This window comes from Fukomys damarensis, unplaced genomic scaffold (assembly GCF_012274545.1).
Source record: "Fukomys damarensis isolate Sample0158 unplaced genomic scaffold, DMR_v1.0_HiC HiC_scaffold_12, whole genome shotgun sequence".
Lineage (NCBI taxonomy): Eukaryota > Metazoa > Chordata > Mammalia > Rodentia > Bathyergidae > Fukomys > Fukomys damarensis.
Window position 1 is genome coordinate 57,254,893 of NW_022900924.1, and position 16,031 is coordinate 57,270,923.

At 57.2% G+C, this 16,031-nt stretch overlaps 2 protein-coding genes across 2 annotated transcripts in view; one reads left to right on the forward strand and one right to left on the reverse strand.

The window, feature by feature from the left end:
* Nucleotides 1–4,554: 4,554 nt before the first annotated feature.
* Gask1a (golgi associated kinase 1A) overlaps nucleotides 4,555–16,031 on the reverse strand; it is a 48,519-nt gene continuing 37,042 nt past the window's right edge. Inside the window, exons 3-6 of the mRNA XM_010624587.2 lie at nucleotides 12,605–12,727; nucleotides 11,095–11,198; nucleotides 10,480–10,704; nucleotides 4,555–5,218 (exon numbers count right to left, since the gene is read on the reverse strand). Of these exons, the coding sequence (XP_010622889.2) occupies nucleotides 4,774–5,218; nucleotides 10,480–10,704; nucleotides 11,095–11,198; nucleotides 12,605–12,727 (897 nt within the window). The 3' untranslated portion in view covers nucleotides 4,555–4,773. The remainder of the gene's footprint in view (nucleotides 5,219–10,479; nucleotides 10,705–11,094; nucleotides 11,199–12,604; nucleotides 12,728–16,031) is intronic.
* Pomgnt2 (protein O-linked mannose N-acetylglucosaminyltransferase 2 (beta 1,4-)) lies at nucleotides 5,081–9,695 on the forward strand. The gene is made up of 2 exons (XM_019207548.2): nucleotides 5,081–5,147; nucleotides 5,833–9,695. The coding sequence occupies exon 2, from the start codon at nucleotides 5,916–5,918 to the stop codon at nucleotides 7,656–7,658; it is 1,743 nt and encodes a 580-aa protein (XP_019063093.1). The 5' UTR covers nucleotides 5,081–5,147; nucleotides 5,833–5,915; the 3' UTR covers nucleotides 7,659–9,695.

Below are 16,031 nucleotides of genomic sequence, written 5' to 3' on the forward strand. Positions count from 1 at the left end.
GTTTCTCCCCACCCCTCTCTGTGTGAAGCATCCACTGCAGCCAGTTGGTCTCCTTGGACTGTGCCTCCTTCCTTCCACCCCACATATCATGAGGGTCTCTGGCCCTCATGGTCTGCGAAGCACAAAACGTGAACAAAGTGTGCGTACCTACTTCCTGCAGGGCTCATGGAGCCACCTGCTGTCTGCACCGACACTTGCTTTGCCCTGGCTCTCCTTCCTTACCAGCAGATGGTACCCAAGGGTGGTTTGTTTCCATTTTCCTTGCAAAGGCCTTTTTGTCTGCTCAAGTTAGAAAGGTCACAGGGAAACTAGTGCCAAGTAATCCCACTGGGGCAGAGCCCAGAACTGAGGTGTAGGCAGACCCGGTGTGAGATACTTTGCAAAGATAGCTCCTGTGCCAGAAGATGCCACGACACCTCTCAGCCTGGACTCGATGATGGGGAAAGTTGTCACCTCTTACAGCAGGAAGGTCAGAGGTCTGGAGATAACTTCCCTGCTGCCTTTGTGCCCTTCGTGTTCTGTCTTGGCCCTCAGATGGGCTCCAGCCAGCACCACGGGCCAAGACCTTCTCCCCTCTGTCCACTCTGTGTTAACATGGAGTGTGGCTCCTTCCCTTTGGTCTCATTGTTCCTCTCAGGCAGTGTGCCATGCAGGGCTGGTTGCTGGTCCTGGGGCATGCTCCATCCCCAGAGCAAGGGGTCTCCGCTTCTCTGAGCCCAGTGAGGGTCAGGGAAGGAAAAGGTCTGCACAAATTACGGCATTGTTGTGAAGAGGAGGAGGGGATGCCGGGTAGAAACCAGAGTGTCTGGGGTCATTTATTAGTATCCTTCCCACAGGCAGCACAGCTGGTGATGTTCACTGTCTGGTCTCAGGTTTCATTTCTTTGGAAGCAGGCTTCTCTGACTTAGGTTTAAGTCCTTTGTTCCCAGTGCCTGTGAGTGAAAGTGACATTTCCTGCGTGGGCACTGAGCAGCTTTCACTCCGAATTGGGAAGGCAGCCGGTGTCCAAGAGTATCATAATAGCAGCTTTCTCTCTGACCTCTCCTTTTCCTCTCTGCTGCATACTCCACCTATTAGGTAGAAACAAACTGAATGAAATTGGCAGTTTTATACATCTGCATTCAGGAGTTTGCTGCAGTACATTTATTTTGACTTCACAGCCCTGTGAGGAGGGTGCTGCTCCCTCGTATTTACTGCTGAGAAGCCTGAGATCAGAGAACACCCCGGAGTCCAGGGAGTTGGAGTTGAATCAAGTCTGCCTGCCTTTAATCTCCGCACTTCATGCGTTACCCTCGTGGGGAGCTGCCTGCAGCCCACAGTATGCCCTAGAAACACAGAGCCAGGCTTGCTTGGGACACCACACAACAGATATGATTGCTTAGCAACACTGTTAGGGGTGCCTCCAAGAGAGCAAAGCCATCTGTCGAACTCATTTTGGAGTTGGCTCCCCAAGACTGAGGCCGGCCCCAGGCAGTGGCAGAGGCATGGTGTGGGCCAGTGGTGGGATCGGGGGAGTCTCCTCGGGTGCAGCAAGGGCCAGGGATAGAGATGTGCCAAAGAGGAGGGAGCCCCTCAGGTAGTCACACCCGGCCCAGGCCCACAGCAGGCAGGTGAGAAGCAGGGGTGGTCACGTGTGGCCGTCAGCTTCATTAGAGCTGAACGTGGGTGTAGTGCAGCCCTGCTGTAGACCTGCAGTCCTCCCCTGCTCAAGGTGCTCTGTCCCCCTGGGAGGCAGCTCTGTTTTACATCCCAGCCATGCCACAGCTGTGCCTTGTGGTCACTGACAGCAGCAGTACTCCTTTGGTTAGTTTGGCTGGTGATCTGCCAATCTTGTTTATCTTTTCAAAGAACCAACTTTTTGTTTGATCGCATGTGCTGTCTCTGTCTCATTAATATCAGCTCTGATCTTTATTATATCTTTCCTTCCATTGGCCTTAGTTTTGGTTTTACTAAGACTTTAGGACACATCATTAGATTATTTGAGATTTTCTTATTTTTTGATATAGGCACTCATGTCTACAAATTTCCCTCTTAGAATTGGCTTTGCTGTATCCCAGAGATCCTAGTATGTTATATTTCCGTTTTCATTTGTGTCTGTGAATTCTTAAATTTCCTTCCTTATTTCTTCAGTAATCCACTGGTCATTCAGAAGTGAATTGTTTAATCTTCATGTGTTTGTGTAGTCTATGTGGGGTATTTTTTGCTGATTTCTAGTTTCATTCTGTTATGATCCAATCTGATAAGATATAAGAAATTATTTCGTTTCTTTTGTATTTGTTAAAGGCTTGCTTTATGGACCAAAACATGTTTGGGAGTATGTTCCATCAGTTGCTGTGTGTTCTGTAGTCGGATGGAATGTTGTTGACATCTGTTAATCCATTTGCTCTGTGGTGTAGTTTAGCCCATATTTCTCTCTCGATTCTTTCTGGCAGCAGGGGGCAGTCTGGATGACCTTTTAGTGAGAGTGGGGTATTGAAGTCGCTCACCATTACTGTATTTGGACTTGTGTGTCCCTTCATGTTGAGTACTGTTTGTCTTATGAAATTGAGCACACTGATTTTTCTGTGCATATTTATTTGCAGTTGTTTTAGCTTCCTGGTGGATGGTTCCCCTTTGCCACTATGTAGTGGCCTTTGTGTCATCTAATTTTGTTTTGTCAGATATGAGTTTAGCTATTCCAGTTTGTTCTCGGGTTCCATTTACATGGAATATTGTTTTTCAGCCTTCTGCTTTCAGTCTGTGTCTTTGCTAGTGAAGTGTGTTTCTTGGATTCAGCAGAGTTGGATCTTGTTTTTCAATCCAATCTGCCAGTCTGTGTTTTTTCATTGAAGAATTAAAGCCATTTTCATTCAGTTTTTAGAAAGGTTGTGTATTAATTCCCAGTGTTACAATTTTTCTAATATGTAACACTTTCCTCATTCTTAATAGTTTGCCTATCCTTCCTCTTCTGGATGTAGGATTCTTTTGAGTGTCTTCTATAATACCGGCTTGGTGGTTGTGAATTTTTTTAATTCTTTGTTTATCTTGAGATGTTTATATCTCCTTCAATTTTTAAGGATAGCTTTGCTGGATATAGTGATATGGATTGGCTGTTGCTTTCTTTCAGGGCTTGAAGTGCATCATTCCATGCTTTCCTGACTCGGGGTTTTTACAGATAAGTCTGAAGTTACTTTCACAGCTTTTGCCTCTACAAGTGGCTGGCATTTTTCCCTGTCAGCTTTCAGTATTCTTTCCTTGCTCTGTATTCTTGCCATTTTAACTGTAATGTGTTGTGGGAGATTCTTTTCAGGTCATGCCTGTTTGCATTCTAAATGCCTCCTGTACCTGATATATCAGTATCTCCCAAGATGTGGGGAGTTTCTTGTTATATTTCATTAAATAGATTCTCTTAGTCTGAACTGCAGCATTCTCTTCTACACCAGAAATTCACAAATTTGGTCTTCTGACCATGTCCCGGGGTTGCTGTGTAGATGCTTGAGTCTTGCCCTGCCTTTCCTACTAGGCAGGTCAGTCAGGGCTGTATTCACTCCAGCAGCTGTTAGTATTTATTTGTGCCCTTCTGTGCACCCTAAACCACTGCTGTTCCCTCCTGGCTTTGCAGCCCATGGTCTTGTGAGGTGCCCCACTTGCTCCGGAAGCCCATCTCATAAACCCAGGGACATGGCAAATGTCCAAGCCAAGGCACGTTCCTTATTCCATTGCAGATGGGGAAAGAAAACAGATCAGTGATTTCTGTCCTAGAAGGAGAACAAGGCATTCTGCTGGACTCAATTTCATTGGTGCTTTCGGATCCAGCTCCTCACAAAGAGGGCGGGACCACTGTGCTGCCCACAAGGCTGAGCTCCCCCTGCCCAGACTTCTCCGGGATCTGCACCTGGCTCTCTCTCTCTATGACTGTCTGTAGTGGGCCTCTTGCCACCCAGTCACTGTGGTAGGGCGACCCCAGGGACTCTGAAGTGTGGTTGTTCCGCCTCCTCTCTCCCAAAGTAGCCCATCTTCCACAATAAGCCCTTCTCCAAGTGGCTCCTGATTCTGTCCCTCCGAGATGTGGCAGGTGCTGCAGTGGGTTTCTTCTCCCGTGCCAGCCAGCCATGCAGAGGGAGTCACTCTCACAGTGAAACCCACTCTGTAGTTGCAGCTCACCTTGACTGTGGACTTTTCCTGGGTGGGCACTGCAAGTCCACTTTTTCTCCCTAGGGCTGTGGGGCTGGCCTCGCGCTGTGGAGTTAGGTGTCCAGGCACATACCCACCAAGTGCTCACATCCCCGCCAGCTAGGTTGGTGCTCTGGCTTTGCTCCTTTCTCTGTATTGTCTTCTGCTTCTCCATGATTTCTGACTTTCCTAGCAGCTCTTTCTTGATTCCCAGAGCGCCTCTTCTTTCTCGTAAGTAGTTGTTCTCCAGTTGTCTCCATTCCAGGTCCAAGAGAAGCTGTGATAAGCTGCCAGCTTCAGTCTGCCATATTGAAGCTCCCTTTCCTGTCTCTTATGAGGGCACTCGTATTGGCATTAGGGTCCATCCTAACACAGTATGTCCTCACTTCAAGATCCTTAACTGCCGACTAGTGCAAAGACCCTCTTTCCAAAATGAGCCACCTTCTGAGGTTCTGAATAGACAGGAATTTCAGGAGGAATCCAGTCACTGGTATCTCCATCGGGAAGCAGATGGAAGGGGTCTGGTTCTGCCTTGACCTCTCAACTTCTGCCATCCTCAGCAGCCCCAGTGGTGAAAGTCTGCAGACTGCTAGGCACCCTAGCGTCCCAGTCCCAGTAGCCCTAGTTCACCACATCCTGTATCATCTCTCCGGAGGCGGCGGTGGGGTACCTAGAGATAGTGCTGGTTACCATGGCAGATGATCTTTGAGTGATCCCGTTTGTCCTCAGAGTCCTGCAGTGTGGGAGGGCACCGGCGGGGAGTTTATGCCCCTGCCTGTTTCTGGGGAGCCACCACTGCAGTGGGGCCCAGCACAAGGCCATCAGCATCAAGAAACAATCCCTCCCTCCTGCCTCACCTGGCAAGGTGTCAGGTAACCGTGCATCTCCGTCCCTCCCACTCACAGATCGGAAGACGCTGGATGTGATCAGCAGAGGGACAAACAGGACCTTGAGGAGTAACGAGATCAGTTCTCTGCCCTTCCCTTTTGCTTTCCGTGAGTTCCAGGCTGGGGGCCGGAGACCCTGGATGTGTAGACCACAGCAGCATGCAAGCAGCCGGGGCCTCCTGCCAAGAGAGAAGCAGAGTCTAGCAAAGCAGAAACCCTTCTGTTGATAGATAATTCCTGTAAAGCCCCAGGGAAGATTGCTTCCCCTCCCTCCTGCCTTTAATGAAGATGGCACAGACTCCTGGACTTCCCCCCACCCCCCAAGAAGGCCTGGGCTGGAACCCAGGTCACAGGGCCTTCCGATCGCCCCTGCCTGAGACACAGAGCTTCTCCCAGTGTCTCTGTGCTGGTTGAGCTCAGCTGGGCATGGCGGGTGGCTGCACTGACTGGTGGCTTTCTTGGGTTTCGGCGCCGCTGTGCCCCACGCCGTACCACTCCTGGGCCAGCAGGTGAGCTTGGGCATGCTCCTCTCATGGCAGATCATTGGGGACAGAGGACACAGCCAGTGCAGGTGCTCTGCCCATCTTTGTGTTGTCTGCTCGCCTCTCGCTGGCGGAGCAGGTTATGCAGCCTGAACTGCAGCCAGACGCCCATAGCTTCCTGTGTGTGCCGTGTGGCCAGAGCCCACTTGGGCAGGCATGCAGAGCCAGCAGTGCCGGGCAGCATGGGAGCAAAGGCGCTGGGCCTCCAGGCCTGTGCCAACTCCGTTTCCTGTGCTCTCTCTCCCCTGCAGGCCTGCACTGGTCCTCGGTGCCCATAACGATGGGTGCTTCCCCACGGCCATCATCCCCTTAGTCCCGCGGTGGCGGCCTTAGGATGCACCTGTCTGCAGTGCTCAATGCCCTGCTGGTGTCGGTGCTGGCAGCCGTGCTGTGGAAGCACGTGCGGCTGCGTGAGCATGCGGCCAGCCTGGAGGAGGAGCTGGCCCTCGGCCAGCAGGCCCTGGAGCCTGGCACAGCCCTGCGCATCGACTACCCCAAGGCCCTGCAGATCCTGACGGAGGGCGGCACCCACATGGTGTGCACGGGCCGAACGCACACGGACCGCGTCTGTCGCTTCAAGTGGCTCTGCTACTCCAGTGAGGCTGAGGAGTTCGTCTTCTTCCATGGCAACTCCTCCATCATGCTGCCCAACCTGGGCGCCCGGCGCTTCCAGCCGGCGCTGCTCGACCTGTCCACCGTGGAGGACCACAACACGCAGTACTTCAACTTCGTGGAGCTGCCCGCCGCTGCCCTGCGCTTCATGCCCAAGCCCGTGTTCGTCCCCGACGTGGCCCTCATCGCCAACCGCTTCAACCCCGACAACCTCATGCACGTCTTCCACGATGACCTGCTGCCCATCTTCTACACGCTGCATCAGTTTCCGGGGCTGGCCCGCGAGGCCCGGCTTTTCTTCATGGAGGGCTGGGGCGAGGGCGCGCACTTTGATCTCTACAGGCTGCTCAGCCCCAAGCCACCGCTGCTGCGGGCCCAGCTCAAGGCCCTGGGCCGCCTGCTCTGCTTCTCCCACGCCTTTGTGGGTCTCTCCAAGGTCACCACCTGGTACCAGTATGGCTTCGTACAGCCACAGGGCCCCAAGGCCAACATCCTCGTGTCCGGCCACGAGATCCGGCAGTTCGCGCGCTTCATGACCGAGAAGCTGAATGTGAGCCACGCCGGGGCCACGCCTGCTGAGGAGTACATCCTGGTCTTCAGCCGCACCCACAACAGACTCATCCTGAACGAGGCGGAGCTGCTGCTGTCGCTGGCCCAGGAGTTCCAGATGAAGACAGTGACCGTGTCCCTGGAGGAGCATGCCTTTGCGGACGTCGTGCGGCTGGTCAGCAACGCCTCCATGCTGGTCAGCATGCACGGGGCGCAGCTGGTCACCGCGCTCTTCCTGCCCCGGGGCGCGGCCGTGGTGGAGCTCTTCCCCTACGCCATCAACCCCGACCACTACGCACCCTACAAGACCCTGGCCACACTGCCCGGCATGGACCTGCAGTATGTGGCCTGGCGGAACCTCAGGCCGGAGAACACGGTCACACACCCGGAGCGGCCCTGGGACCAGGGCGGCATCGCGCACCTGGACCGAGCCGAGCAGGCCCGCATCCGACAGAGCCGCGAGGTCCCACGGCATCTCTGCTGCCGGAACCCCGAGTGGCTCTTCCGCATCTACCAGGACACCAGGGTGGACATCCCATCGCTCCTCCAGGCCATCCGGCGTGTGGTGAAGGGCCGGCCGGGGCCAGGGAAACAGAAGTGGTCGGTCAGCCTGTTCCCCGGCAAAGTGCGGGAGGCGCGGTGCCAGGCGGTGGTGCAGGGCGCCTCCGAGGCCCGGCTCACCGTGTCGTGGCAGATGCCCTGGAACCTCCGGTTCCTGAAGGTGCGGGAGGTGCGCTACGAGGTATGGCTGCAGGAGCAGGGCGAGAACACCTATGTGCCCTACATCCTGGCGCTGCAGAACCACACCTTCACCGAGAACATCAAGCCCTTCACCACCTACCTGGTGTGGGTCCGCTGCATCTTCAACAAGACGCTGCCGGGGCCCTTCGCAGATGTGCTGGTGTGCACCACATAGCAGGCGAGCGGCGCCGGCTGGGGCTCCAGGCCTGGGGCCTAGGCTGTGGTCCTGCGGGGTGACTTCCAACTGCGCTGTCCCTGCTACATCCGGGCTCCACACCCCTTCTCTGTCCTGCTTGTCCACACGGAGCGTTCCTTCGCGGGGGAGGGGGGAGGAGGAAGGAAGCGAGAATCCAGGTCCCGCTCTGGCTCAGTGACCTCGCTCTTTCCTAACGGCTCCCTGGGCTTGGGGCTCAGGCCCCTTGGAGCTGCGAGGCCTTGGTCCATGGTGGCCCAGTGGCGATGTGTCTGGAGCAGTCATTAAATGATTGTGAATGCCTCTGTCGAGAGTTCTCATTGGACAGAAGGGGAGCTGTCAGATGTACACTCTGACACCTGTCCGACTGTCTCCCAACGAGGTCATGGAGTGGGCAGGCTGGGCGGACGCCACCCCCAGCCCTGTGGGGTAGAAGCTGGCTATGGGGAAGAAGAGGCACCCACCAGCCTCCCCTCGGGCTCAGACCGGGCATACTGTGCCTGCCAGCAGGGTCCCCAGAGTGACCTCTGCTCCTGGGCTGCTCCATGGGAGAGACGAGGTCACTTCAGTAGCAGCACGACAGCCTTGGCTCAGGGCACCTAGGACCCAGTCCCTTCCGAGCCCACAGGCGTAGCTCCAGGCCCTGTAGTAGGCTGCCCAGTGCCCAGCTGCTGAGCTGAGGGGGCCACAGCGGTGGCTTCTCACAGCCCAGCTGCCACTCACTGTCTTCCCTCAGCAGCTGACCATCCCTGCTCCTGATGTCCAGGAAGTCTGGCTCCTGCGGAAACAAAGCCACTGTTCAGATCACCCTGGGAGGAGGAGACTGTGCAGGCAGAAGGGCAGTGGTATACTGACGGAGGGGCTCAGTGCGGAGAAGTCATCTCCAGCTGATTGGAATTCCTGGGCCGGCGTTGTCTTCCATGGCGGTCCTGCTGCGCCAGTCAGTGGCCCACGGCTGTTGTGGAACAGTGGCCTCGGTCTGGTGCCCAGGTGGACTCTGCTGTCCCCAGACTGTCCATTATCCACACGCTTGTCTTCACACGTGCCTTGTGCCTTCCCCTGACAGCCTCCATCTGCCACCGCCACAGCTGCCACGTGAGTCCACACAGAGACCTAGCTGGGAGCCAGAAGTCTGGACACTAATGGGGGAGGCTACCACGTACTAATACTTCTGTAAATTTGATATAATCGCAGTCAAACCACCAAAGGGCTTTGGAGGGCAGTGGGAGAGGAGCAGCTTGATTCCTGTCATATTTAAGATATGCACAGAGGTAGCAAAAAAGGATGAAAAGATGGGAGCTGGCCCTACCATATAGCAAAAAAATAATAACTCATTTAAACTGTGTAATATTGATGCAGAAATTAAAAACTTCCTATCAGTGGGACAGAACAGTGCCCAGATGGCCCTCTGTGAAACGAGGTAGGACGTGACACGCAGAGACCGGTACAGAAGGAGCAGCTGGTGTTCGAACAACTGTGGCTCATTTGGAGGAAGATGGAACAAGTTAGATCCCTGACTCAGACCGCCCTCAAATCTAAGTTTCCTGTGGTTTTAGGTGACTACAAAAGTAATACTGTGTAGAGCACTTTGACAAGCTTGAAGTAGTGACAGCCTTTCTAAGCAGGTGTGGAGCCCGGAAGACTCGGAGTCTGCATGGAAATGAAAGTGTTCTGCCTGGCGAAAAGGCTCCAGAGTCGAGACACATGTGACCGACAGCAGGCGAGCGCATCCGCCAGGTCTGCCTCGGCCGGGGCTCATCAGTTAGCTTCAGAGGTCTCCGGCAAGTCGGCAGCACCTGGAGCCCATAGATAACGTCACCTGTGAGAAAGGAAGTGCTGTCTGTAGAACAGTTTTTGCTCTCTTTTTTTTTTTTCCTTTGGTACCAGGGATCAAACTCAGGTCCTTGCGCTTGCAAGGCAGGTGGTGGAACCACTGAGCTAAATCCCTGGCCCTTGCTCTCATATTTAAAGGACCACTCCAAGAAGATTGGGTGTGGGTGAGGGCACAGGGAAGCAATCCGTGCTCTCGCCTCTCGGAGAAGCGTACATCGCCATGTTCCAGAGAGCGATTCAGCGGTTCCTCGGAGTCACCAGGCTTTTGACCCGAAGTCCCACGCAGAAGCCCACCCAGCCCTGGTGTCCGCAGCAGCAGTGCCTGCAACTTAAATGCCCCTTGTCATGGGGAGAGCTGAGTAAGAGACGCTCTGTGATTGCCAGTAAAAAGTAGGCAGTTCAGATAGAGTCAGGAAAGTAAAACCGGGGCATGACAAGCGCTGTCCGACCCCGTCTTCCGTTATTGAATTAGCATGTAGTGTGAGTCTGTCACATACACATCTCCAGGGGTTTCTAGGGCTGACTTTCACTTTTTGTCTTCTATGCTGCTGCTATTTGGGAACTTTTCAGTGAGCATGTATTTATAATTTTTAAGCCCAAAACTATGAAGAATCGAACTTTGAAAGCCTTGAAGATGCATGATTAGTGCCTAATTTCTCAGCACTTGGGGACCACAGGTATTCCCGGGAGATCCCATTTGCCTCGTTGCGTGTGTTGTGTGCATCACACAGGCCGTGCACCAGTGGAGGTGTGTGGTGCAGGTCCCACAGCACCCTTGGACCCATTCGGGAGTGCAGGAGGCTAGAGGCCGGCCCGAGAAGGCGGAAAGGCATGCCCAGCCCCACCTCTGCCACTGCGAAAGGTGATACCCACATGTCCTGCCTGCTGGCACCAAGGAGGCACGGCCATCAGGATGGACACGGTTGGCTAGGGTGGCGTCACAGGGCGCCCAGCGGCAGAACCCACCCACCTGGGCCGTGGTGGCTCCAGGTCCTCATCCCGGAAGAACGTGAGGTTGTGCTTCTGGATGTGTTGCAGCAGGACCCGTCCCCGCCACTCCAGCGTCTGGAGGACCCGTGTCAGCCCCGGGGCCCCGCCTTGGCTCTCCCAGAACACTGGATCCATCTGCAGGGACTTGAGCAGCAGGTTCTGTAGACAACCCGATGCCAGGACCTGCACAGCTGCCTCCGGGAATCTGGAGCCCACAACAGGAAATGCAGAGTGACCTCACTCAGAGTCTGACAGAGGCGAGGCAGGTGGGCAGCCCTGCTCTCCACCCCCCAAGGGACTGACCTGCTGTGTGGAAAAGCAGGACAGAAGGGTCTGGGGGCCTGTCCCATGGGAAAGCCTCGCAGGTCACCCGTCACCCATCACCCAGGCAGGGCCCTGTGAGCTTGGGAAGGCTGGGTGTGTGGCCTGGGCAGGAGAGGTGCCTCTCTGGCTCTGCCGCTGGGCAGCAGGGTGGCTGGGACAGGGCCCTGGACATAAGGGAGCCGCCACTGCTTCCGCCCTGGGCTTCCTGGACTCCCGCTGCCCCAAGCCAGGTCCAGCAGAGAGGCCCTCCACTCCGTCCGGGGCCCCTCACCTGTCTATGCCCTCCAGCAGCCGGAAGTTCAGCTTGTCCTTGGGGTGCTGGAGCATGCCGGCATTGTCGATGTAGACGAGGCGAGATGGGGCGCTGCCCCGGACCTTGGAGGAAGGGGATGGGAAGCAGGGAGTGGGCCCCCAGCCCCCCTGCATGTCCACGCAGTCGCTGTGGCTGAGCACCTCGCCTGGACTCGGTGCTGTGCTAAAGTGCCTCCAAGGCATCATCTATTTCTGGGAACCCAGCAGCAACCTCAGGAGGAGGCACCCATGTTGCTAGTAACAGGAACAGAGGTGTGAAAAGGTGAAGCCACAAGTGCGGGTCACACAGCTACCCCAGGGCCAGAGCACGGCCAGGGAACACAGGGCTGTGCAGAGGGCCTGCTCGCCCACGACCATCACCTGCCGCCACGCCCTGCCACTGTGGCTCAGCCCCGGCAGTGTCCTCTGTCCTCAGAAAGCCCAGGCCACGCTCCCCTTCCACAGCAGTCTGTGCCGAGGCTGTTCCCAAACTGACCAAGATCCCTCAGAGCCTTAGAATGTGGTGTGGCTGTGTGCGTCCCATTCCGAGTCCTGGTTCTCAGACACCACTTCCAGGAGCCATGGGGTTCCCTGGAGTTTCTCGGGGCCTGGCCCCTGCCCACCTCACCCATACCCCGGTGCTCCATTTCACCTGCTTTCTCTAGTGTGGCTTCTGCTAAAACACCATTCAGGGGAAGGGAACAACAGCATTGGAAACCCCCATGCAGATCCTTCCTTCAACTCAGCCACAGCATTGCTGCAAGACAGCGAAGACCCAGGCCCGGGGATTGAGGAGGACAGAGGACACCAAAAAACCAGACCTGGGGGCAGGAGGGGCGAAGACACTGCAGACCCAGGCCCAGGGACAGGAGGGGGAGAGGACGCCACAGACCCAGGCCCGGGGTTTGAGGGGAGAGGACACTGCAGACCCAGGCCAGGGGACAGGAGCGGGAGAGGACACCGCAGAACCAAGCCAGTCAGTAGGAGTGGATATGACAACACAGACCCATGCACGGGGACAGGACAGGGATAAAACACCGCAGAATCAAGCCTGGGGACAGAAAGGGCAGAGGACACCGCAGACCCAGGCCCGGGACAGGAGGGTGAAAGGACACCACAGATGCAGGCCCAGGGACAGAGTGGAGAGGACACCACAAAACCAGGCCGGGGGAAAGGAGCGGGGAGGACACCGCAGACGCAGACCCAGGGATTGAGGACACCACAGACCCAGGCCCGGAGTCAGGAGTGGAAGAGGACACTGCAGATCCGTGCCTGGGGACAGAATGGGGAGAGGACACCGCAGACCCAGGATGGGGAAAAGAGGTGGAGAGCACACCGCAGAGCCAGACTAGGGGATTGAGGGGTGGAGAGGACACTACGGACCCCGGACAAAGGGCAGGAGGGGCAGGGGACACCGCAGACCCAGGCCCGGGGATGGAGGTGGGGAGGACATCGCAGAGCCAGGCGTGGTTTGGGTGTGGGGTCCATACCAGGATATGCACCAGCCGAAGCTCTGCCGGGTTCTGGCATTTCTCTCGCAGCCTCTCTTGCACACAGGGGTCTGAGGGCTCAGGCCGGAAGCCGCAGCAGTAGCGATCCAGCCGGTCGTGCACCTGTGGGTACAGCCAGCCTCTTGGGCAACGGTGTCTCCTGCAACCTCATGTGGGGCTCCACCCAGCTCTCCTGCCTCCCTACCCCATGCTCATGCTCGCCTGGCCACTGGCTGCCTACATGGTTCCTCATTCACCCTGCTTGACTGTGCTTGGGGCCAAAGGTGACCTCGGTAGGTCCAGTAGGAAGACTCGCTTGGCGTGAGACAAAGAAAAGCCAGCCTGCTGCTGTGAGAGGGGAGAGGCCCAGATAGGGAGGGGACGTGTGGGCACAGCAGGAGCCAGGGGCAATGTGTTCCCCTGCTCCCCTCCATCTGCTGGGCACTGGTGAGGGCTGAGCTACGAGCCTGGGGTGCTGTGGGCACACGGGAGGTTGGACTCGGGGCTTGTGAGATGAAACGGGACCCTGTTCTACCAACACAGTGGTGTCACACGGTGCCTAAACTTGGCCCCGACCCTTCACAGCAGGGCTCCTGTAGGGAAGAATACCGGGCCGGAACTGCAGTGCTGGAGGGTCACAGAGCTGGGACAGAGCCCATGGCGAGCCCAGGGCAGCTGCTCCCCCACCACCTTGTCCTGGCAGGATCAGCTTCCTGGAACAGAAGCCTCAGCCGCTTGCTCCCTCAGAGCCCCTGGAGTGACAGGAGCAGCTTTTGCATGGAGACCTCTGTTCAAACTCAAGGGCACAAAGCTGTGCCTAGGATGCCCCAGTCCTCCCCACCAGCCCTTCCCCTGGCCGTGCACTTGCCCCATGAGGAAAGTGTTTCCGGAACACTGTCTCCCTCCAACTCCTGAGAGTCCTGGATCTGATGCTGTCCCTCAGAAGTACAGGTGACAGGGACCTGGGCTGGCTGGCGGGAGCCATCCTGGAGGACCGGTCCTTTAGCCTGTGGGTCCAACCCTGACTCTGACCAAACTTCTGGGACACAGTGGAGAGAGGACAGTGTCAGGAGAAAATGTCACTGGACCAGCACCACCGCCGCTGTGACTCCTCACTGCAGATGTGCAAGGAGACAGTGCCACCGAGTCTCAGGCCACGGAGTTGGACGTGCCCGAGGTAGTCTTTGCAGACAGCATACTGGAGTGGAACCGAATGCGCACTGCGTCCTGGTGGGAGGAGCGTTGTCCCTCCTTTGTGTGGCTGAGACTTTCATGGGCGCCCTTCCCCTCTCCCCAGGTCTCCAAATGACAAGCAACAGGCAGGGGGACTGGAAGGGAGCTGGCAAGAACAGAACCAGGTCTGTGGCTTGGAGGGAGAACTGGGCCATGTGGACACCCGGGACCATGGTGCCACCACTGTCCTGGCACAGCTGAGCTCTGTCTTCTGCGTCCTCCCTCACAGTTTTGAGGGCTCCCTCAGGACAGTGTCGCCCACCTGGGTCTCTGTCAGTAGTCGCCTGTCCTCGCACCGCTCCTCAGGGACCCATAATCCTTCCCTGCTGCCGACGGCCCCTGGTGTCCTCACCGGAGTCCTCTCACCAGGCCTGAGAAGGGACCTCCACCCGAGCCCCTTCCTGGCCCAGGAACCTCCGTGTCCTGCCCACTGCACTTTCCTCACCAAAGCCAGCTGGCTTCCCTGTTGCTGGACTCCATCCCACCACCACCACCGGGTTTTCCTGCAGGGCTGAGACTCTCACGGGTGCCCTTGATGCCCACCTCCAGGTCCCCGTCCTCAGTTCCCAAGGCAGGGGAGCCCTCTGGCCTGGGACAGGCAGGCCGACCCCCGCTGCCTCCCGGGAGCACAGATGTCACCGCTGGAGGGCTCTCAGGTCCTGCGCCTGGGCGCCTCTTCCTTCCCCAGGGACGCCGGGTCGGCTTTGGGGGACCCAGGGCTCTGGACGGGGCAGGGGCCCAGCTCTTTGAGACCTACATTCCCATCACAGCTGCACCGCCGCGAGATGCAGCACAGAGCAGGCTCAAGCCGCAGAGGACATCACCAAGATCGGGCCAGCGCCTGCCATCCAGTCCTGGCCTCGACCCTGTTGTGTGCCCCAACGACGGGTCCGCCAGCCCCGAGGGAGACCTAGCCATCAGCACTCCCACTTTCCGTTCCAGTCACAAGCTGCGGCTGTGCATCCGTTTCCAGACAGTTTTGCTTCCCGACCCTTGCCTATCAGGTCAGGTCCTGTGCCCACCTCACCAGGAAGCCCCTCTGTCAGCATGAGTGTCTGCAGCCAGGAGGCCCAGGAAAACCTGACTCAGGGAGATTCGGGTCATGCGCAGCAGGAAGTCTCGAGGTAGGGTAAGCTTCAGGGTTGGGGTTCTGCAGCTCCAGGATAAGGACGGCCCGTTTCCCACCCTCCTTACCAACATCCGCTGTTACCTCCGCCAGCCTGCAGGGGCGCCGTGTCTCCTTACCGGTGTCCAGCAGCAGAGGGGGAGAGAAACAATTTCCCCCCAAAGCAACCAGGAGTCCAAGTCCTTCCCCTGCTCCAAGTCAGGGAGCCGCCAGCAAGCCACCCTCGATGGCCCGCGGTCAGGGACGCGCCGATCCCCAAGCCCTGGGCCTCCGACTCCAGGAGAGGATGGAGAGCGAATCTCAGGAGCCTGGCAGGCAGGAGGGTCCCCGCACCGCAATGTCCTCATCCGGCCTAGACAGAGGCCCCACGCCCCCAGAGCCCTGCGGCCCTGCTCCAGAGAAGCTGCTGCCTCACTGTGCCCACTCTCTCCACACTGTCCTGGGTCCCGCGCTGGCCCCCACTGCACGCGGTCCACACAGTCCTGGCGGAGCTGCCAGCAGGCGGGCTTGGGATCAGCAGACCCGTGTCTGAGGCTTTGGGGGTCGCAGGACTCGGCACAGCTGCCTGCGCAGCCACCACGGTGTCTGCTGTCCCTGACACGCACAACAGGCGGGCTTGTGTTCCAGCAAAACCTCAGGTGCACAGGCGTGTGAGCTGCATGAGAATTTTACATGTCAAGAACATTTCTTCTGACTTTTTTCTACCATTTCCAAATACTGACGCCAGGATGAGCCTCCTGCGTCCAGCAGTCCCCCAAGCTCCCCAGGCTGCCCCACACAAATCTCTTGCAGTGGCCTTCATGTCCAGGGGAGGCTGCAGGACTTGGCCCACTGAGCTGTGCAGCCTGGCGTCCCCAACCCCACACCCACAGGTGTGCGCCAGGAGGAGCCCGGCCGGAAGAGCTGCCGGTTCTGTTATTTTGCACACTTTCTGGTTATCTTTTCCACTGAAGAGGAGGTGGGTGTAGACAGTGGCAGACCAGCGACCAAGCAGGATGAGGCTTAGGTTTCCTGCCCACATTCCCTGCAGGAATTGATCCTCTTGACAAAATGAGTGCCCAGAGAAAC